Genomic DNA, 24,196 nt, shown 5'->3' on the forward strand with positions numbered 1-24,196 from the left:
AGGGCTCCTACAGAAACCACCTTCCCTGGACATTTCCCTCAGATACGAGTCACATTTATTAACTCCCCCAGCCAGCAGAAACAACTCTGCAGCCCCCCATGAACCCCATTAATAGTAGCAGCCAGTCATGCTAATTAAGTTGGTCTGGTTTAACAAGAGAGCGACTCCTGTGTTTAGCTGCATGCCAAAGATAAGAATGGACAGCTGGCATGAGCTAAATGGGATAAAAGAAAGTGGGTTGAAAACAGATTTCTAGCTGCCATGAATTCATAGTAACCAACAACTTAACCCAAAATCCTGAATCAAAGGGCAAACCTACTTTGTCAGCAGATAACAAGCAAAACAACAAAACAACACAGCAATTTAGAAAAGAGACTGAGTACCTTCTTACCTACTCAGAAGTTCATGCTGCAGTCTACACATGTAGTAAGTCAAAACCAAAACCAAGGTGTTATTGGAGATGTTATTGGGAACTTTGGACATTTCTAGTTTCATATCAGCAGGCAGAGGGAGCAGGAAGAACTAAATGTTGAGAAATCTTTCTGTAATTACTAGGTTTCTCCATGCTTCAACTGGCAGCACAAAGGACTTGGAAGTCTCATTCACAACTATAGCATGTCAGTACTGAAGTCTGAAACACACACGATGGACAAGCACCTATTTTCCTCCAAAACCTGATGTTGTGACCAGTGCATGGAGCATTCAGACTTGTGTAGAATAGCAGCAGTCAATCTTGTGTGAGTTGTATTTGATTTCATGCCTATGATGCCTAAAGATTTTTGCTTTTTATACATTTTTCATGTATTTGTAGCTTTGCAGACTGTTAATACGCGTTTATATATCTCCTGGTATTTTTCCTACCCTTTCTCTTAGATTTTAGAGTCATAAGCTAACCCTTTTAACATTCCTGACATTCTCTTGAGTCTTATTCCCAAGAAGAGAACCTCTAACAAGGACATTTTGTTTTGCAACCAGAATCTGAGGAGACATCACAAGAAAATAGGGCAAAGAAGCCCCTGGACCAGCTCCAAGGGGCTGACCCAGGGGTGGGTGTTTCTGTATGTTCTCAAAGCACATCTCATGCACACACCCCCACCACACACACCTGGCCCCCACATGAAAACAGCCACTGAAAAACAATGCAAGGATTCAACAGCAATAACAAGTTCTGATAATGCATTTTCCTGCTTCTCCACACAGCACTGCTGTATTGGAGAGGCACTCTACACTCCCTCCACACCAGAGCAAAGGGAAGCTCACCATTCAAAAGTTCTCCCCACAGATTTTTCCATTGAGGAAAAAAAAAAAAAAAAAAAGAAAGAAGTAGAAAACATAGTGGTCATTATTTGTTTATTTGAATAAATAGTACAACTGTCAAAACCCATGCATAAACACTCCTGCTGTGAATTTTAGCAAACATAGCATTGCATTGTAACTTGCTTACAGTACACAACTCTTATCACTAAGATGGATGTCTCCAACATATGACAAGTCCAGAATTTTATCTGCAAGGCTGGTTTTTAGTAGTTAGAAATCCAGAGTAAACACTGTTAAAAACAGTAGAAAAGACTTAAAAAATACATTGATACTGAAAGCACTGGGGGCATGGGGAAGAGGGGTAAGAAATCCTAAAAGTTTTAAAATTATTTTAAAAAATCTGCCACTGTCGGTTTTTCATCTTGAAAAAGAGAATGCAGCTGAGGACTATCTGAGTTTCTTCTGATGCATCTAAAAGTCAAGTTGTATGGACTGGAAAAGACAGACATTCATTAAGCACTTACAAATGCAGGAGCTTTAAAGCTGCACAGCCTTCAGCATTCCAGATGAACTTCAACAGGATTCAGACTGGTACCCATACATAAAACCCCAGTAACACAAAGACATCATGAATAACATTTTTAACACTGACTCAGCTTTCTGAGAGGCAAAGAATTATGGTGCATGTGTCACCGAAAGGCATGACAAAAGCAGGCATTCAGAGAAGCTTTACCTACATGGCTCCTCCTAGAAACTGGGCTGATTGGGATGAAGCTACACTTCAGTTCAATCTGCCCTGCTCACAACTCTGATTAACAATAAAGACAGTGTCTACAGAACAGTGAGCTGGCTAGACAGCCAGGAGCCAAGGAATGAAAAAAGTATTTTCCCTGTGCAACATCTACCACCAAACAAGACCACAACAGAACAGGCTGTGACACCCACCCCCAGCCTGACCCAGGCAGCAGCCCCCCCTGACAGGGATATTAACAGAAGGAATGCTAAAGGAGGATATTAACAGAAGGGATATGACAGGGATATTAACAGAAGGAATGCTAAAGGAGACCCATGGTTGTAGCAAGGGGACCAGAAACACATAATTCAACAATACAGACACTCTTTTATAACCTGTCATAACCTGCTCATGTGCCCTGAAGATGCCAGCTGTAGGATCCCAGCTCAGAAACAGCCATTCCCCCTTCCAAGGCCAAATCACCCTCACCAATCTCTTCGTTTTATCTTCTGATTGATTTTGATATTAATACTGCTTGCAATTTCAAAAACTAGACTCTCAGGAGGTCTTTCCCAGCCACTCAGAGAATATAAAGAGAGCTGGCACTTCCTCGTCACCTGAAGGGAGGGGGGTGAATGACAACTCTTTAACAGACTTGCTTCCTGCAAATAACCCTGCATTAAACTAAAAGTTTGAGAGACCTTTCAGTTCAATGACCTTCCAGTTTCATGATACCTTTATTTCTCAGCACAAAAGTTAGACCAGTTTCATTCACCTGCCAGGAGAGCTGTCCCACCAGGCTTTAGCATCTGTGCAAGTCTCTTCTATTGGTGCTGTGGTGGAGTTCAGCGGCCTCATCTGAACTTCACATCCACTTGTTCCAGGTTCAGTATAAACAGTGAGAGGTTAGCTCCTTCCTAAAGTACAGGCAAGCAAAGATTCCCCAGAGAGCCTTGCAGAGCAGAGGAGATCTGAATTTTTCATGCAAAGAAAAGGCAACTTCCTTCCATCTTTTTTTTTAGAGGTGTGAGGGGAGGTGACCCAAGTAATCCAAATACTGGAACTCAGAATCCAAAAATACAAACTAAATAAGCAGAAGCTCATTTCTCTCCCTTTGAGATGAAACAAATGTTTGAGAAGGGAAGGAGAAACATCCCATTTGTAAAATTATACCATTCAAATAGCATGTTTCCTCTTGAACCTGCACTCAAAGGCAAATAATGTTTGGTGTAAGAAAAAAGCTATTTTGAGGGAAAGAAGATGCTGACTTACAACAGGACTCAAGGGAGCCCATGGAGCAGAGCAATTCTACCTGCTCTTCTTCAGGGCACTCTGCTTAGTGTTTCACCCAAAGGAATGGCTGCCCATAAAATAGAAGTTGCTGCTGTGAACATAAAAGCAGCAATCAAATCTCTCCTCTCTGTGCTCGAAGGAAAAGTGTGATATTGAACGCATATTCCACAAATCATTTACTCCGGAAATGCCAGTCCCATTTCCTCCACAAAGCTCTCCTCAAAAATCCACTCAGATGGCTCCTGTTCCAGCACAGCCCCCAGCACGCAGCGCTGCACCACCCACATCAGCAGGCAGGAGCAGTTCCACACATGAGACCAAACTCATCATTCCCCCATTAGTTTCAGAAGGACTGGGGGAAATGCACTAATCCAACCTGTGCCTATGTGATCAGCTCCTGACCAACCTGACTGAAGCTGCCTGCTTAACGGGTGACAGTGGCCCTAGCAACCAAATTTCTTCTAGATAAGAGATTAAATAAAAACTAGACATCAAAAGATTAGTTGGTCATCCCATTGCAAGACTTACTCTGTGTAAACACTGAATGGAAGTAACACTGAGCAGAATGAGGTGAACACAAAAACTGAAGCTTTTGCCATTAGCTTCAGACAGAGCCTGTAATTCCCCTCAGCCCAACCCACCCAACAGAACACACAAAATCTTATTTAATAGAAAAGGCTCAGCTTCTAAACAAATTCCAATGCTGATTTTCTATTGTTAACACTTAAGGCTGGAAAACCATTAAATGCCAGTTGCAACCAAGGAGTATGCAAAAGAAAGTCTTCTGCAGAAGCAAAGAGGCTCGAGACACAAAGGGAAGGTCTCATGTTTTCCCTGCTTATAAAGTAGTTAGTGGTGTATTTCCTTCCTCAAAAGAACATTTGTGGATTATAGCAAACAACTGATCCATCTGGTAAAAGTGTGAAATACCTACACGTTTTCAAGTGACCTAGAGAATACACATGCATCATTTTTAGTGGGATTGTCTTACAAACAGCTACAGAGAGAACACATCAACTGTAGGAAGAATGCATGAAGTACATAGCATAAGGCACAATGGGAGCATGCAGAGGGCGTGTTTATTGTAACTTCTGTCGGAGGAGGTTGAAGGATGAAGAGACCTCAGCAGCTTCCAGCATCACTCAACGTTCTTGTACTTCGTGAAAAGGTTGTACAGAACCCTGAGGGTAGACTTCAGGTCCAAGTTGACAACATCTGTGGAAGAAAAGGAGAAATCCTTATTTTGCATTTTGTTTTCCCCTTGTTTGTCCTGACAGGAACAGAAGTCCCCACATCTCTGAGCTACTGGAATCAGGAATAAAAAAAAAAAAAATCCACAGAGTTCTGATCTCCCAAAGACAAGCCTTTTAAATGCCCTGCATGATGCACTTCGAAACAGCTTTACTATCAATCACAGCTAACTTCTCTCTGGGGAAAGTAATTCCCCCTCAGCTAAAATTGGCTACAGAGAAATCAGTAGAGATCAGCAGAGAAATCAATCTCTGCTTCTGCCAGAGACCTGGGATAAAGGCTTTGGGAAATACTCCTGATGACTTTCCTGGCCATGGAAGGAGTGAACAAGCAGTCACACACCTCATGAGGTACTGAACCACAGCAGTGCAATGATACAGTCCATGAACTAACAAAGCCTGAATCCTTAGCAGACTCCAAGCTTTTGATTATTTAATATCCCTCCTTATCATGCCAGGCCAGGGAACAGGTCTGGAACAGCTCTCAAGAAAAAGCTTTCCTGTTAGCACCTCTCCACCTATACTATAATAAAATGCCAAGAATGCAGGGATTCTTGGGGGAGGCACAGCACAGAGAAAGCTGAAGAGGTAGAAAGAAAGCTTGGATATATCATGTAAGAAATGAGGAGGAAGAAGTAAAAAATATACAGTGAACAATAATATATGGAAACAGAAGTAAGGAAGAACAGACAAAAAATCATCAAAATTCCTAGGAAGACAGCAAACTGTTAACAGATCAAGTGCAATTAAGGTGAGGTGCAAGGGAAACCCCTACTGCCTGCTTTGAAGAATCATTGCCAGGACCTCTCCACCCCTCCCCTCCCACCCCACAGTGGATACCACTCTAACCCCCACACTTCATCTGGTACATCCAGTGATCTTTCAAACATTCTTTCTACCCCTTTTTTCCTGTATTATTTTACATATTTCATTTATGATTTTCAATTTGCATTTGCAGAAGAATCTTCTCCTGCCCCAAAGAAAGATCCTAATTGCTGTGAAGTCATACACCCTGGAAAAAGAAATGTCCTATATGGATAACTAAATACAAAGCAGGCTTCTGATTTTTCCAGGTATCATGGAAAGTTGCTTACTACCACAGAATTTTCAGTAAGTCAACAGCCAGAATCAGCACTGGTTCCTGTGTAACAAGAGAGTTTCCTCAGAGATGGATTTAAAATGTAAAGTTAGCCACGGGAAACCACACTTTGCAAGGGCCATGCATTTCTAAAGCTGGGAAACCAAGGCAAATACCGGGGGATGAGACCACCATCAAGAGATTTGTCCCACCGATGCTGGCAGTCACTTCTGTTTGCTAAACAAATAAACTCACAGCGCTGGCACTATGAAAAGGCCAAGAAAGCTGGCCCAGTCAGCTCTCTAGGGGTCAGAGATCCACAGCATGTATTTGCCCCACTCCTCCCAACTGACTCTCTCTGTCTCATGCCATCCATTTCCAGTTTCTCACTGAAGGCAGGATGGGTCCCTTCCCTGGGCCACTGTAAACTCCCTCTCAGCTGACACGGCCCAAAGTGGTCAAGTCTTGCAAGGTTCAGACTCTGCCCCATCACAAAAATAAATAATGGACCCAGCTTCTTTATTCAGTGGTGCGATGACAAGTAAATTTTGGGCCAGAAGAAACTACTGTGGCCACAAGGTCTGATCTGATGTACAACAGACTTTACCTTGAAAAGCCTGCATTGAGCTTACAATTAAAACACAATCTTAACACTGCATGTTTTCTTAATTTTCTTTTTGTTTTCACATCTTCCAGTGGTGGAAATTTCACCTCCATTCCTTGACAATGCAGACCAATGGTTAATAACCACTGCTGCAAAATTTATACTGTAATTCCCATTTGCCATTTTCCTAAGTTCCAGACCTTGTTATGTCTTTGACTGCTGCATTAAAGAGTACAGAGTGTGAAATGCATCCTCCCTGTGTGGGCAATTGCAGTGTTCCTTATTGATCAGTGTCTAACAGGCATTTCCAAGAATAAGCATATTCTCAGCCTCCTGTTTCTTATCATAAGATAAAACATGCACAGCCATAACATTATCAACAACAGCTAATAAAATGCTAACTGAAAGTGGACATACACTCTAAAAGTAGTTTAAAATAATCCATTAATTTCAAACTTTCACACTCCAAAACAACCTCATTAGAAGATACACCAAATTAATACACCACAACGTAGTTCTGCTGCAATGACTCAGCACCAAGTTCTGCTGCTGGCCCAATCTACTGAATTTGGCTGGAAGAACAAGAGAGGAGGAGATGACCTGTATGGTCCTATTTTTGTTTACACCTGTACACAGACACGCTACAAGACTTAACAAGAGGTCCTTCTTGCAAGCACTGCAGAAAGCACAGGCTATAGGGATAAAAATTATGTTTTGCTCTAGACAACATTTTTCCTTAAATCCTGCAACTAATTAAACTGGTTGGACAGCCAGGCCCACCACCTCAAATCCTGGGGGTAGTTTTGGGAACCTCATGTCAAAAAAGACATTGAGGGGGTGGAGCACATCCAGAGAAGGGAAAGGAGCTGGGGAAGGGGCTGGAGCAGCAGGAGGGGCTGAGGGAGCTGGGAAAGGGGCTCAGCCTGGAGCAAAGGAGGCTCAGGGGGGACCTTGTGGCTCTGCACAACTCCCTGACAGGAGGGGGCAGCCAGGGGGGATCAGGCTCTGCTCCCAGGGAACAAGGGACAGGAGGAAAAGAAATGGCCTCAAGCTGTACCAGGGGAGGTTTAGATTGGGTACTGGGAAAATTTCTTCAGCAAAAGGGTTGTCAAGCATCAAAACAGGCTGCCATGGGAAGTGGTGCAGTCCCCATCCCTGGAGGAGTTTAAAAGCTGTGTAGATGTGGCACTTGGGGATGTGGCTTAGTGGTGAACACGATGGTGCTGGGTTAATGGTTGAACTCAATGATCTTAGAGGTCTTTTCCAACCTTAACAATTCTATGATTCTAATTCAAGAGGCATTTACTACCCAGTTCATGCTGTGGATTCACATGACAGGTTTCCCAGCCTATTGATGAACAAACAATGGATCAGAGTATGGCATTAACAGAGCACAACTATACACAGAATTTTTTTGCAGAGCTTCAGATTCTCTGTCACAATGAATTACTGTTCTGTGAAACATGTATTACATGACTGCCAAGATCTTAAAACGACACTACAGTGACAAGCCATTCCCAAGATGTGACTGTCCTCTCCAAGGGAGCAGTTTTTTAAGAGCCACAGCCAGTTTTGCAGGTAGTTCCAGCCACACAGACACCACATGAGCACACTCACTCCAACAGCTGGGAACTGCTGCCGGGAATGGCCACACATAGGGACGAGGAAGGAAAACACACAAGAAATTGTATATCCTGCAGCACCAAAAAGCAAAAAAGGAAAGCCATACAAGGTAATTTGCTCTCCAGCCAAATTAATTAATTATTACATTTTCAATCAGTAAAACACTTAAAAGTATGTTTTGCTGTTTATTGAATCTACACAAGCAAACGAAAGATCTGCTGTAGTGTTTTACCATTCATGATAGCGTAAGTGTAAGAAAGCCTTCTGGAAAGGTAACCTCTTCTTGTTTTCATCATTCTTTTCAGTATTTTCAGCATTCTTCAGGAGCACTTGTCATCCCCCAGTTTACAACAACAGTACTGACAGGATATATAAGCCATTTAATACTATCTTTAGCCTTTTCTCCCCCTCTAACAAACAGGGGAGCTGGTTATAATCTATTTACTATCACCACTTTGTCTCATTTTAGGTCAGGCCAAACATTACTTGGAGGCTCCTCATTTTCCTTTGTTGTGCAGAAGCTTTTAACACATACATAGTCTGTAACACCAGGAATAAAAATTGCTCATTTAGCAGTCATAAAGTTTTAATTCCTCTTTTTATCCCTAGTGTAAGGAACAATGCAGACCTCATCAATAATTAAAGTTCAGAGACTTTAAAGGGAAATTTCAAGTTTTTACACTTTTTAGTTCTGACGCCCGCATCCACATAAATCAAGGTAATTTGCTACTGATTCTCCTAAAAAAAAATCCCTGAAGCCTTCCAGTTATCTGTCACTGAAATCTGATCACAGGAGTCCAGACTAGCACCAGCTGTAAGAATTACAAGAATTAGACCACGAAAAGCTTTCTGCTTGGATTGGTATTGAAAGCACCAGCTGAATTTATAATGTAGCACTGAACAGCTCCTGAATGACTCACTAAAGCTCCACCTGGACACCTCAGTGAATCTGCTCCAGACAAGAAGCACGGGTAGGATATACCCCAGGCACAGACAGTGAATCCTTTGGAAAACTGTCAAGGGGCCCATTCACAGCTCCACTTTGTGGTACTATTGCTACTTCAAATGGAATTGCACTTTGATGACTTTATACACAGTTCAAAGCCACGTGGCACATCCATACCTTCAGGGCGAGCTTTTGGCTTCTTCAGGCCTCCATCTTGCATCAGCTCAAAAGCAAAAGAAACATTATGCACCTGAAAGAGGTAAAGTGTTTAGAATATCTGAGTTGTATAGGCAACAAAAACCTTCAATCAAATTTTTTAGACGCTTTATTCTCTGCGTACTTGATAATTCTATTTAAATCAATATTAAACATTTACATGTTTAAGCATGGCAGAAAGTAAATACGAGCCACTAAGAAATGAAAGCCTGTATCATAATAGGGCAAATACTCACTTTTTGATACAAAGTAATAAAAGACTTCCAGATATTCAAGTGTAAAAATGGGATTGGGTCCCACAGGGACCAAGAAACCCCATTAAACCCCAGTCTCAGCCTCTACAGCAGAGGCCAGAGAGCTCCCAGTAACAATTAAAACAGAGCTGCATTTTTTATCTCTTGCCTGTCCCCAAGTTCAACAACAAGACATCACTGCCATCCAGGCAACAAGGAACGTAACAGAAACAAGCAGAGATGACAAATACACCTGGGCAAGTAAGAAAGAGGAAATGAGGACACCACACAGAATTATTTTCAAACAACATTAGTCTTTTCTGTGTCATTATCAGCTGCGCAGCAAGCAACATCAACATCCTATCATGAAGGATCCAGGCTGCTTGCTTTGTGCTAATCTCTTATTCTCATGGTGCTCTGGCTTCCTCTACTTGAAAATAGAGACAAAAATCAAATTGAGTTTGTCTAATGAAGTAAATGCTTTATAAAGTGCTTGGTGGGGGCAGTTCCTGGGCAGGCTGTGCAAAGAACCTGCAAAACAAGCTACACACAACTGTACATAAAGAGCTTCTGAATAAGCCCCCACAGACCACACAGGAGCATAAATTCAGAGGAAAGAAAATGGACAAAAAGAAAAAGTGAAAGTAGGTGTCTTCATTTAATCTCTCCTCTGAGGAGCAAAAATTATGATTTAAAGAGATCTGCATAGCCGATTTCTTGTCCACACTCACTGAAATTTAGGCAAGGTAATCAGCATTATGAATTCTGTGCAGTTTTGTTACTGCACATGACAGTTCTGGAGATACCTAGCTTATTACTCAGGAGTTTATTAATCTCTTTTACCTGCTGCAGTTCCTCCTCATTCATTGTGACAAAACCAATCACTTTCAACGTGGTATTTTTTTCCCCCCAAAACACAGAGCTTTCCTCTTCTTCTTCAATTTACAAATTCTCATTCCTCAAGGCAAAGTCTCCACACAAAACCACAACATGATTTCAGGAATACTGGGTAATCTTTATGAATTCCAACCATTAATAATCAAATTGTAACCAAACAGATGCTAGCTGCAGCTCAGCACCCTGCATTTCTACAAGGGCAAAAATTCAAGATAATGGGATAAAGCAGCAAGAGAAAGCTATAAAGGATGTCAGGTGTAGTAGATAACCATCCCTCCCAGAGATGTACCTTTGCTGAGGGGCTGACACAACAATCTGTGTGGAAGCCATTATGAAAACTGCATTTTAAACAGTGCTCACCTTACAAAACATTCTATCTTTTAACTTTAGCCAGTGTTTCCACTCCTGACCTAGCCCCTCTCCTGCTGCAGCTCAGCCACCACAAAACTTGTCCTCTGCACAGCAGAACCTGGCAGAATAAAAAGCAGGGGGTACATGCAGGAGTGCAGCAGGTTGAGGCTCAGGGCATTCTGATAAAGACCAAATACACACAGATGCACGTGCAGGTCTGGGAACAACTGCAGACAGAGGCAAACTTTTGGTGATGACATAAAAACACAGCCTAAACACTTTTCTCATCATTAACACAAGGAGGGACATAGGACAATGGAGCAAGTGTGGGGTTGAGAGCAAGAGACCTACACACACAAACACTTCAGGCAGTACTACGATCTAAAAATTACTTTGATTATGCAAAGTACTGTACAGTACAGAGCACTCATTATTCTGTTTATTCATCCTGGATATTCATGAACTTCATGTGTTGTTTGATGTCAGTAACAGAATACCTTTCTTCCTCAACTATGGGGAATTTACCCATTTATTTCACAAACAATTTTTAGTGGTTTTAACCATCGAGTGCCACAGCCAGTGCCTCTTTGCTACAGCTCCTGAAGAGACTACCCCAGGTGCTGTTTCACCTGGCACAAGGAGAAAGGATGCAACAATTGGAAAAAATATCATGTGATAATAATGCAGAAAGAACATAACCTGGAGTTTCTACCCACCTTTTGATCAAAACTTTCAGGTGTTAAGTAGAAGTTGTGAAGTGGAACAAAATAGTCTTCAAGGAGACCCATGAGCAAAACCAAGTAAACACCATCTGCAAACTAAAGAGAAATACGAGGAGAAAGCATCTGTTTGTACATCAGCATTCATAAACAAGGAGAACAAAGAATGCCTGGCCCAAATTACATACTTTGATTTATTTTTTTGCTAGCATGAAAAGTGTGAGATGGTTCAGGAGTCTGTTCTTGCTTCCCTCATGTTCATTTAATTGCTTGAGGAACCTTGCCAACTTCACTACAGTAGTTAGAAAAAACCCCAAACTTCCTGGGAATCATGTTTGCACATTATATACACCCCCAGCCCGACAATTACAGTAACCTGGTCATTTCAATCACAATCTCTCTTAAATCATGCATGTTAGACATTCGAATCTGCCCTTAATCAAAATCTAATCAAAATCTGAAAATAGGTCTCCCCTGTCACACGTAGGGAGTTGAATTTCATAAAAGATTTTTCTTCCCCCATGTCAAAATAAATTGTTTATGGTTTCAGCAAATATTAAATAAAATCCTACACATTTTCAGCCATCCTATTCAGTGTTCCTATCAGACCAGATGGCTACTGACTGGCTAAGGGGGATAATGTTACGCAGTTCTAAGACTTCTCACTTGAGATCCTGATATGGCACATGTGATATCCTCTAGAAAATAAATTCTTGGGTATCTCTAAGGCATGAAGCAACAATTTCTTGTGACAAATCAGATCCAGTCACCCATTTATTTCAGCAAAGCAGTAAAATAGCAGTGAATGAATGACTGGTATTATACTAATCCAGGCTCAAATGAATTACCCATACTCCTGGTATAATTCTCTGGATGCTGTAGTTATTTTTTTGCTGAGACAATAAGATAACCATCTCTCACAGCTCAGTAAACTCTGGAAAGAAGATCTGCTTCTGCTTAGCCAAGCCCACATCTGAAAATTTGCAATTTACACAGATTACATACAAGATGACAAAGCCTCCTACCTGGGTTTCCAACTCTGTTACTTCCAAATTCAGTTTATTCAAGTGTTTGTTCACAAAGGTGATCAGAGACTATTGAAAAAAAACCAGCAGAAACAGCGATGTGAGACACTACACTCAGTGTCAATGTGAAAGTGTTAACCTAACCATTAAAGACATTTTTAAAAACATAATATGATGTGTGGTGCCTGCTTTTGCACAGCTAAGTAGACAGAACTGATGTTTTTGTTGCACCAGATGCCAGAACTCAGCAGATGGTGCTGTTACATGCAGCTTTCCTAGCACATGAAGCAAACTTTAGTGTCCTGGGAAAAGGCTGTGATGACATTGGTGCCCGAAGATGAAGGGAGCAGTAGGTGCATCCACTGTCCCCACTAATTTTTTCAGATGCTTGAAGAAGGTATCAACAGCACGGTGTTGTCCACACAACTCTTCCTGGAGGGATGTGTGCAGCCAGCACACAGATTACAGTCAGGATGTAGCCCAGGTCTGGGATTTCTATTCCAGATGCAAGATCCTGCCACTACAAACCAGATCTGTGCTAATGGATTGAAGCACAGAGATCTGTCAGCCCACTTACACCACTGCCAGAAGGGACACAGAGCTGCGTGTTACCACTTTCATTGTGTGGAAAGAGTCAAGTTAGTTCTTTATCCACTTAAAAACACTTTCCTAAAAGACATTTCAGACTGGAAAGATAAAAATCTTCCCAAGACTTCAAAGCATTATTTTAAATGCACACATTGTCTATTTCATAGAAGGGGAAGGGACAATTTACAGCAGTGATCTTCACATACTACTCTCCTAAGAAGCAGCTTAACAGCCAGGCTGGAACTATCTGATGGAACTACATGGAGTCTCTCACATATTCCCCCAAAGCAGCAAGAGCTGGCAGAGAGAGATAAACAGCTACATTACCCCTCTGCTCTAACACAAAGAGCCATGTCAAAAATATGTCTGGATGGACACGTTGTGCAATGATGCTCAGCCTTAAGGACAAACCAAGGGAACACAAGAATAAGTGCTGAGCAGAAGAGCCCTGGATAAAAGCAGCTCTTCTGTAAAAGCTCTATATTCAGCAAACTTCTTTATGGGTGAATCACATTTTAGGGTACTGTGGAAAACATCACCTGGCTTTGGAACAGTGATCCTTGGGGATAAAACACCCTTTTCACTACTTCAGATTCCTCTTCTGTTATTTGCTGGGTGTTTCTGAGTATCTTTCCAAAAGCACAGGAAAAAAATGCAATGTGGAAAATAAAGCTAGAATTTTGCTTTTTACCTTTTTGACTACGCTGAGTTTGTCTGGCGCGTGATCAAAAAGCGTGTCAAAGGCATCGCGCTCTGGTTTGGGGGAAAAAAAATTAAAATCAAAACACCTCCAACAGCCAAGTGCAGGAAGCAGGTTACCTGCCCAAAGCTTAATGGTTTTTTTCCTCAGAAAGTCACATAACAGAGACCCAAGCTAAAAGCCAGCACCTTATTTTGGTGTCTGGCTACATGCCAGAGCAAACTGCCACGGGAATTTTAGAGGTACCTGAAAATAAACATATTCACTGATTTCCCTTTTCTGCCATTCAAAATTGATACACAAAATATGTGGGTGAAAGAAAAATTAAAATGAAACACAAATTCTGCTTATACCCCATTGTAACTTAAATAGCTATGGTTGCATCCACACTCAGCATCAAATTCAGATATTAACTTGGTTAATTTAAAATTATTGGTAGCACCCCTGGCATCAGTAAAGCTTGGAACTAACTCAAGACAATTCTGATTCAGCAGTGTATGGAGAGCAAAGCCTACAGACAATAAAAAGATTTAAATTATGTTTCTGCCTTCAAAGCACTGTCTATCAATATCTAATCCAATCTGTTTTCAACATAGTTTTTTCCATGATAAAATATTTTTTATTTACAGAACACATTTTAATAGTTTCCTACTGTTAAATAAACAAACATTTATTATTGTAATTAATAAAACAAACAATTATTATTATAATTATAAATTCCGTTGGTATCTGAAGATTTATTATTTAGCCCCTATAGCTCCCTGACATTACTTATTTTCCAAGTGCCTTATAATTATTTAATGTAGGTATGCTGCAAGAGAAGAAATCATAGTGTTCACATATTATAATGGGCAAATAAAGGAAGTAAATTACTTTTTTTCCCCATCCTTTACAGGGGCACACATCTTTAAAATGAGAAATGACTTAATGCCACTAAAAAAAAAATAAATGCAGAAAGGAAAATCTCTTGGCAGCAACACCCAAAGCTATCAGTTTTGTTTAGAAGACCAGACATACATTTGATAAGGCCTAAACTCTAAAGTCTAGCAAATACAGAGGAGATAAGATTCTCCATGCAAAGGAATTAGATAGGGCTGACTGTTTGCTGAAGGTGGGCAGATAAACAGAGCTTTGGACCTTGTGCCACAGCCCTTTGCTTCAGCAGTTTTCATGTATGAACTAAACAGTCATAATATAAGGGAGGTTTAACTCTCATTTCTGGGGATCACAAAGATTTTTACTTGAAAGCCACCAAGAAACAGTCCTAGGAAACATTGCCCTGTGCAGCATTTCAGCTCTGGAATCATAGAACTGTTCAGGCTGGAAAAGATCTCTGAGATCACCAAGTCCAACCATTCCCCCAGCACTCCCAAGGCCAGCACTAACCCTGGTCTTCTAAATAAAACTGATCGCTTTTGGTGCTGCTGCCACATCCACATGGCTTTAAAACCCTCCAGGGATGGGGACTCCGCCACTGCCCTGATAACCCTTTCCCTAGTTTTCCCTAATATGCAGCCTCATCTCCCCAACACAGCTTGAGTCTGTTTGCTCTTGTTCTGTAGGAGCAGAACCTGACCCCTCCTGGCTGCCCCCTCCTGTCAGGGAGTTGTGCAGAGCCAGAAGGTCCCCCCTGAGCCTCCTTTGCTCCAGGCTGAGCCCCTTTCCCAGCTCCCTCAGCCCCTCCTGCTGCTCCAGTCCCTTCCCCAGCTCAGTTCCCTTCTCTGGACATGCTCCAGCCCCTCCATGTCCATCCTGTGGAGGGTTACTATTCATTACTTACAAATTAACCAAAACAACACAGACCAATCTAAAGAGCTCAAGAATGGTCCTACCCATTACACTCCACATCTGCATGGAGTAACAAAACCTGCTCCCCTGCAATACATTCCAACCTCATGGAATTGCTCAACCCCATTGTTTTGATCTGCTGAAAGAAAAAGTGACCAGATTTCTGTGCCTGACACATATAAATCAAAAAATAAATAAAAAATTCAGAGTCAAGTTTGTTACTTACCAAATCTTCCCATCATCATCCTGCAAGTCAGAGCATTCAAAGACATGAAGTTAGTCCATGAATAATCAGTTTTGGAAGACAAGAGTACGGCCCTAACAAGAGCCTTTCCTGAAATATCCAGAGGGCCAACCACTTGTGCAAACTCAGGGGGCTGAGCACATCACAGACCAGACCCAACGTGCTGCAGGAATGTCTCCAGCAAAGCACCAGTCATGTCAGGGAAATCCACTTGCAATTAATGAAAATGCTTAATTACATTTTATGCATAATTATGACTTGTTTTCCATACTTTTTATGATGAAGGGTGAATGACTAAATGTGCTTGTGTGTGCATTTCCCACAAATATAATCTAAACTGAACATCTTACAAGAAGCAAAGCCATCTATTTCACTTTAGCCTGTTTTCTCTGAAGAAAACATACATTATATGTGAATATTATGTAAATAAAACTGCCACATAATACATACATAGCCAGTGACATCATCAGACATATGCACGTTTTTATCAGCTGAGAATCAGGCCCTGATTTGCACAGAGGAATTTGAAAGTATTCAGTGAATGTGGGATTCTGCTCATCACTGCATTTTCCATAGGTGTACGTGTTCCCGGATATGCAACACATTAAACAGCATAACCTCTTAATATTGTGTAATATTAAACAGCTCCATAAAATATGTGTATAAACACACATGCAAATCTGCAAACATCTTCCCTGCTAAAAAATGTCCAAGCCCCAGCCTGCAGATTACATCTTGCAAACCACATCTGGACGAGAGCACAAGCTCACTGCATTGTTCAAGGGCATAGGAGAGAGGGGAGGAATTTTGGCCTACAAACCTGAGCCAGAGCTCTGATCCTACAAAAACCACTACAAGACCTTTAATGTCCACACAGAGACGTTATGATCTCATTTCTGAGTGCTTCCATCTGAAAGATGTTCCCCACTAAGCACCACATGGTGCTTCATTTATCTTCAAAGCCACGGGAAGCTGAGCCAACTCTACAGGGAGCCAATACACTGATAAACTGAGGGACGGCTCATGTAAGCCCCTCTTAGAAGAGCTGCCTTCAGGCCATGTGAAGGAAAATCTCAGCTTTCAGCTGAAACCCAAATGCATTGTCTAGCCTTCCCCTTATAAAAAGGGCTGTAAAAATATAAAGCAAAGTAATCTGGTGCAAAAACTGGAGAGGGAAGAGGTTTATTTATTTATTTTTGCTGAGCTTTTCTCCCCTTACAGTTTTAACTGTATCACTTCAGTTTTGAGAGGTATGTTGAAGAATTGCCTTTTGTCAAACTAATTCTTCCCCAAAATATCTACATATTAGCGCTTCACTTGATAGAGAAAACAGTACTAAGCAGAAAGCAGATATATATAGCTATGTCCTGTAGGCAGGGGGGAAAAAAAAGGCTCACAAAAGTCACTTTCAGTTAAAAACTTCTAAGACACAAGACTTCTAAGTGTCCAGAGGACACTTCTCCCTTGTAGCATACTTCCAGAGACCAAGTCATTTCCATATAGTTAAAAAAGCACCACATGAAGGGATTTCATTAATTTAGCAAGGAAAGAGGAAGATTAAACTTCTCTCTCATCTTTAGAGATGGTCTCACATCCTGCACCGAAGCGTTTTGTGCTTACTCTGTCGTGGTCGTCAGCTCCTCCGAAATGTGAGTGGTCTGAAGGAGGCCTTCACGTTTCTGGAAAGGAAGATGGAATTAGCAAAGGAGAAGCTCATCAGGGGCTCATTCAGCATCTTTCAGAACACCAGAGGGCAGAACTGGATGAGTTCCCTAAGTTTCACAGAGGCAGAGGTAAAACCACTGACACAGGAGGATTCACCCCCAGAACAGGGGCACTGATCAGGCCAATGGCCAAGGGGATGTTTGGGAAATGTATTTACACACCTATATTTGCAGCCAACTACCTCACTAACAGTTCTCCTCACACCAGTGTCAACACCATGCCTAGAACACAATTTAGAGTTTGTCAGCCCCGTCTGAGATCCCTGCAGGGCAGCTGCTCACGTCACGGTGCCAACCAGCAGTTTGCCACATCTGGCAGCCTGACTCTTCTGGGACTGAAATGACACAGGTGGCTGTTCCCAGGCCAGGGCTCCAGAGTGCTGGCACAGCTCTCCTAGAGCAGGCATGGCACTGGGGCCACTGCCACACACCTGACAGGGACACATCCTCCAAGGAAACATAGGGAGCACAAAAAGCTCAGCTAATGACTTCACAGTGAATAGTATCTCCCTGATACTGGATTGTCTCTCCTTGGCATAATTTTCTGCATGAATAAGGAGTCTCTACCCAAGAGAAATAGCACACGTTGAGACTCCATTTCAAAACACCTCCGAGGCTGGCAGTGCTTTCATCTGAGTGAAAAACTTGCTTAACATCTCCATGGGCTCCTTTCAAAACTATGCCTGAATGGAGGAAATTTCTTTCCTCCCTTCCCTGTGCTCAAAAAGCTGACAAAAAGAGCTCAAATCTCAGCAGCCATCTAGGAACCAGGTCTGTCAGAATGACTTAGGGGAGGGTTAATAAAGCTTCCTAGCTCAGGTAAGCAGGGAAACCACTCCCCAGGCACAAGTTCTGCACACTTTTACCATCTCAATTGTTTTCACCAGCTGAAACCCAAGCAAGAACTTATTAGGGAAAACAGCTTTGAGGAGAAACACATCCTTCCCCAGAAGCAGTTTAAGAAATGAGAAATGAGACCTAAAAATCAGCAAGAGGGACTCCTGCCCCTCCACTTCCTACTGAAGAAATGAAGGCAGGCAGACCTGCTGGAAGGGAGGGAGCCTGGCTGGAGGCATGGGGGGAGCTGTTACAGCTCCGTGCTCGATGGGGCCCTGGGCTGGGTGCTGCCAGCTGGCCACGTCTTCACATCCCTCACTTCCCTATCACACCTCTATCTCATCCTGCTCCCCCGAGGGAGCCATGGGAATGGAGCCAGGAGGTTTGGGGGAAAAGCCAGGATGACAGCATGGATGGAAAAATGAGGAAGCATCTGACAGGGCAGTATTTTCCTGCACACAAAACAATGTTGTCTTTATTCCATCCCACCACATCTCTGCTTTATTAACACAGGGCTCGGGACCTTCCAGGCATCCTGTACCCCAGGGAGAAGATGCTGTAACCTGTGAACAAAACCTCAGTAAGTGATGACTAGTGAGTAATGCCTCCAAGTGCCTGATAAGAAAGAGGAATGGATTCCAACACTGGCTCCCCAGCTGGTGGAAAAGGAAGCACTGCCCCCACTCCCAGGCAGCTGAGCATGCTGCTCTCACAGCAAGCCTAGGTCCCCTGACCTTGCAATCAAAAAGCAAATGTCACTCCTTGATAACACTTTGATTCCTTCCACCACTGGCACCAGACACATTTATTCTTCATCCTGCCTTGACTCTGACCTTTCAGTCTGCAACTCAGACTAGAAGGGAATTACTGTAAAAACACCCCAGATCTCCCAGCAGCACCAAGGTGGGGCATGCTGCAATTTTAAGAATAAGGCTGAGGCAAGCTAAGCATAAAAGATGACAGTTCCTGAGCCTTGTAAAAATAACCAACACAGTGAGCCTCAAGGACAATTTTTACACTTCATTCTGAGAACTTTTTTGTTTTCCTGAATTAGGGTGTTTCTTCACCATGCAAGCTTACATTTTGAATAGCAGGCAGTAGAGTCAGCTGGAAAATCTCAGTATTTTTCAGTTCTCACTGGAAGCACCACTGAAACCAACAGAGTTTCTCTCTTCCCTGCCCTCACTGAGGAGGGCTGGAATGACAGGCATGTGTTGAGTGACACCAGCATTAAAGCAGGTATCACCCTAGATTCTTAACTCAGCACTTAGAGTAGCTACTCACAGGATTTTAATTAGAAGGCCCACCTAAAGCCGTGCTCTGCTGGGACCCTTCTTGAAAAACTTGGGCATATATTGCCATGGTCACCCAATTTCCTATTTCACACAAAGAAACCACAAAGAAAACTAATTCTGGAGGTTGATTTTGAAAAGACTTTCAAGTTACTTCCAAGTAACTACATTTCAGGAACTCTGCTCTTGAGAGGGGCTACATCATGGAGGCCATTATGAAATAATAAAAACAAAAGTGTTTTTCCACTGGGTTGGTCTTTTAGTTGTTCCACATAACACAAAAAGACAGATAGATAGGTAAAGGTTCTTCCTGCCAAGGAAGGCAAAACAGGAAGTCATATCCAAAATGCTTGTGGGTTTCTGAGCAAACTGAACCGTGCGGGACCAAAAAAGGATAGTGCATTGTTTGACAGATCCAGATTGAACTACAGATCTTTCTCAGACTCTAAATCAACTATTTTAAATCTAAAAAAATATATATACAGAACCTTAAGAAGCTCTCCATCTGACACCTCAAGATGCTAAATGAAGAGAAGACTTTAATGGAAGGGTAGAATCACCACTGAACTGTGGAGATCTGGGTAAATATTTTCCATGTAGCACAGTGCTGTCATATTATCTCACTTGAAGGATCAGGACAGTGAAAGTAAAAGAAGAAAGAGCCCACAGCACTTACACGAGCTCATAAGGGGTCCTGCATTGCTCTGGGATGGGCTGTGGAGATGCACACAACTTGGCTGAGCAGTAACTTGCTAAACCAGTTTATTTTCATGGTGTAAGCACAGTCCTTTTGGGGAAGAAGCACCTCGGGGATCTGCACAGTGTGAGGACAGTTTAACAAGTGGATAAAGATAATCAAAGTCAACCACAAAAATGAGACTTAGCAAGTTTTGAAAATTTCAGTGTGGGTGTGTTCTTGCACCATACTCCCACAGCATCTTGCATGGTTTTCTTGCTGCAGGGTCAGTTCTGAAAGACTTGCACAGAAGTCTCTTAAACTGTTTATTAACCCCCTCAAACGTATTTCCAAGCAAAAAGAGGCATTTAAAAGAAAACCTCTCAGTTAACACCTTATGTTAACTGTGATCTAGTTTGACAGAACCCTATTCATTACTGGGATATGTAATCAGAGATCATTTAACAACAAATTGGTAATAATAGCAATAATCTTCTGAATAGTAGTTTCCTTACGTGGATTAGGAACAATATTAACCTCATCACCATTCTGTTTGCCATTAGTATAACAAAGCTAAACAAAATGCATTTAAAGAGATCTGTGCTACAGAACCAGCATGTATTTTTAAACTAGATTTTGGGCACTGAACTACAAAAATTCAGCTTACCAAACTATAAGGCAAAAGTTCTCGTTCCAGAACAAACATGCTCTGCTTCATACCACCCCTTGCTTTCCGTTTAAGTAAACAAAGCTGGAGAGTTGCAAGCTTTTCCTAGCAGTGGATTAGGGGCTGAGACAAGCCTCCTCTTGCTCAGGGCCAGCTGCAGCCATGACCATCTCCAGGACTCCAGGCTCTAGATCCAAGAGCAAGAGCCTGTACGATTTGACTTAACTCCCACTGTACCTGACACCTTCAGGCACTCCCTTGGGGACACAGGCGTTGCTCTCTCTCTCATCCCTAGATTCTTGTCAGCCTTTATGTCACCCTGTCATCCTAGTCTCAAGATCCAGGTACTCTGGTGAACCAGATGGTGTCTCCTCTATATCTCTCCAATAGGAAAAGAAGTGTAAACCTTCTCCACAGCATTCCCTCTGCTGAGGAGGTGGAGGGTTCTGAAGCTTGAACTAAGGACAAGGAAAAGGAGGCTTTATCTCTCTACCCAATGTTTTTTCCTGACTTTGCAGTTACAGAAGACACTTCACTGTACTGGGTAAAAGGAGGTTTCTAGCATCAGGGTGTAAGAGAACTGCTGACCAGCTTATATTTACATATTCCTCCTCCTCTTTCCAAGACAGTCAAAAGAAAGTTAAAAAGAAATCAGTCTCCTATTTACATTCATGTTACCTTATAACTAACTCACTGTTGTTAAGTTCTGACTTCAGTTCTGAAAGAACTAAAGCAGTTCAAAATCACCTCCTATAGATAATACACACATTTATTGTGAACCAGGGAGTATCCACCAATTTCTCATTTAACATCACACCCTGCACCTCTAGGGCATCCAGGCAGGCAGCCTGGAAAACACCATTACTTAAATACAAAGCAAAATGGGGCTCATCTAATCAACCACCCTGCATCTTGTAAGGGGATCCAAGTCTTCAAAACAGGGTGTGGGATCACTTTATCTTCTTTATTCTTGACAGGAAACTCACTGCAGCCTGACAGCTGGAACAGTAAATGGCACTTGCAGAGCGAGTGCCACAGCAAACAGGAGCAGAGTGCCAGCTGGAATGCATCTGCCTGGGGATCAGCAGCTGGGAGAAAAACTGGCTTCCCATGTTACAGATAGGAGAAGCTTTCACTGGCATAGAAGGCAAGGAAAAAGCAGAAGTACAGATGCTTGAAAGTAGAGTCTTTGTAGCGGGAAAGGAAATGGTCGATACCAAGCAGAGAAAGGAATAACTAGAGCAGTATCTGGGGCAGGGGGGAAGCAGTCAGGGATCCTTAGGTCAGATCTCTTCTCCATATCTAAGGAAAGCTAACAAAAACACAACACTGTGAAAGAAATGATGAAAGTCTGTCAGGCCCGCCAAGGAAAACAACATGTCTAAGTCTGCACATGAAGTCATTGGGGAAAAACAACACTGCTAACAAGCATTCCAGACTAGGGAGATTCTATGTGCTGAAACTCCTTCCTGCGCTGTTGAGGTTTCAATGGCTTCTCTACAAAAAATGCATAGCAAGAAAAAATGTACTGGAGTGACAAATGGCAGGCCCAATGCTCCCTTGTACAAAATCCCATTGCATACTTTCAGCTTGCTATTGCAGGAGCAAAGGCTGGCCCCAAACCTACTAAAGACGTGCTGTTCTTGGGGTCACACATAAGCACATGCAATCCAAAAACGCATTCCCATGGGTGTGGTGGCCTGTTAACCCCCTGACTCTGTATGTTCCCCCTGTTCCCTCCCCAGCCTTGGCCACTCCCTCCGTTTTTCTCCCTATTGCCTCCTGTACCCCAACCCTGCCCAGGGACAAAACCACCCCGCACCCAGACCCTGTTGTCTCTCTACCTCTGAACATCGCGGGGACGAGGTGTGATTAAAGCCATCCCAAACCCTCAAGAGAGACCCTTCTCTGCCTTCTTTACCACCCCTGCGCTGTAACGCTGCTGGCTGCCGGAGCCAGACCGCGGGGCTGTCCCAAATGGACTCCGGGATGCGCCTGATCACACAGCCCTGGGAAACCTCGCTGAGCTAGCAGGGAGCAGCAGCCTGCTGGGCAGAGTCCAGCAGTTACTACACATGGGCATGGGACTCACTAAACAACTGGGACACGTTTTCTAAATGACAAGAGATGGGAGGCCCAGGACTGCACAATCTGCTCTGTTCCTCCCAGGAGCTGGTACTCACCCGTACAACCACCACTTGCACTGACACATGCTCAGGCAGCCGGATGGGAGCTCGGAAATGCATTGCCAAAGCCACCAGAAGGTGAAGAATGGAAATCAGATTCTTGCCATGGATGGCTGCAGGGAACAAGGGAAATGAAGCAAGTAAAATGATACTGAGGCGTTATTTTAAGCAAACAGCTCTGGGGGAAAAGGCAGTGACAAATGCTTTTGGTCAACACAGTCTTTTAATCTTTCTTCCTCTTTTTCCTGAATTAGTAAGGCCTACAATGTAACTTCACAGGTAGCAAAGCCTAGATTCAGCCCTTCCTTTAAGCTTAACTTACAACTCCAAACCCTCTCTGCTCAACACAGACAGGCAGACCCAACCACTTGCTTTTCACTGTGCTGGAGGATGCTGGAGAAAAGCGCACTTATCAGACTTCCTAAGTGATAACAAACTTTCTAAGACAGAAAATATAATAGAGTCCTTACAGTCAACATTCCACTTGATTGTCCAGCCATGGGGTCGAAGTAAATCATGGACAGCTTCCAAGACCGTCTGCAACTTCTGCTTCTGACCAATTTCAGATTGTGTCACCTCTGCCACATTCAGTTTACGATCAGCCAATTTTTCTGCATTTGGAAAACAAATTAAATAAATAAATAAAAAGGACAGGCAAGACTGAATTAAACTGTGTGGGAATAACAAGCACAAACCACTGGAGTCCACTGGAACTTTTCTAAGAGAATTCTTTTCCTTGGAAGGAAAAATAGCTGGAAGTAAAACTTTCACCAGAGCGTGTCAGTTCCAATAAAAATGTGACAAAACTGGTAAAGTCTAGCTGAACATGCTCATCAATCAGGTGTCAAAATATGTAACAACTTTCAGCTAGACATCAAGCTAGCAGCAATATAAATTATACCTCCCAATTTCTTTCACTGCAGAAAAGCATTTGGCACAACACAGCCTTCACTATGCAAGGAATCTGCAGAGGTGTACAGGACTTTTTTTAAAAGTTAGTTTAGGACAAAAAACTGGAAATATTTTGTGTGAACATTTACTTCAGCTTGATAAGCTTTATTTCAGGTTAGCTGAAGGTATGAATTTAAGCTAAAGCACATTTTGCATCCTCAAACCCTCAAGACTCATATGACCCAGGCAGTGGAACTAATTTAAAAAATAAGTTGGTACAATCTTGTCATGTTGTTGACATTGTCACATCATAGTTGATTACTTCCAAAATGAAATCATGCGGGAAAATGTGTAAAATTCCACTACTAACATTTCAAT

At 42.4% G+C, this 24,196-nt stretch overlaps 1 protein-coding gene across 1 annotated transcript in view; it reads right to left on the reverse strand.

Moving 5' to 3' along the window:
• Window positions 1–2,512: 2,512 nt before the first annotated feature.
• PARVB (parvin beta) overlaps window positions 2,513–24,196 on the reverse strand; it is a 35,282-nt gene continuing 13,598 nt past the window's right edge. Inside the window, exons 5-13 of the mRNA XM_008638549.2 lie at window positions 23,398–23,538; window positions 22,925–23,040; window positions 17,166–17,224; window positions 15,528–15,547; window positions 13,505–13,566; window positions 12,226–12,294; window positions 11,198–11,299; window positions 8,962–9,034; window positions 2,513–4,498 (exon numbers count right to left, since the gene is read on the reverse strand). Coding sequence (XP_008636771.2) covers window positions 4,422–4,498; window positions 8,962–9,034; window positions 11,198–11,299; window positions 12,226–12,294; window positions 13,505–13,566; window positions 15,528–15,547; window positions 17,166–17,224; window positions 22,925–23,040; window positions 23,398–23,538 — 719 coding nt within the window. The 3' untranslated portion in view covers window positions 2,513–4,421. The remainder of the gene's footprint in view (window positions 4,499–8,961; window positions 9,035–11,197; window positions 11,300–12,225; window positions 12,295–13,504; window positions 13,567–15,527; window positions 15,548–17,165; window positions 17,225–22,924; window positions 23,041–23,397; window positions 23,539–24,196) is intronic.

Source organism: Corvus brachyrhynchos, unplaced genomic scaffold, assembly GCF_000691975.1.
Source record: "Corvus brachyrhynchos isolate BGI_N302 unplaced genomic scaffold, ASM69197v1 scaffold317, whole genome shotgun sequence".
NCBI lineage: Eukaryota > Metazoa > Chordata > Aves > Passeriformes > Corvidae > Corvus > Corvus brachyrhynchos.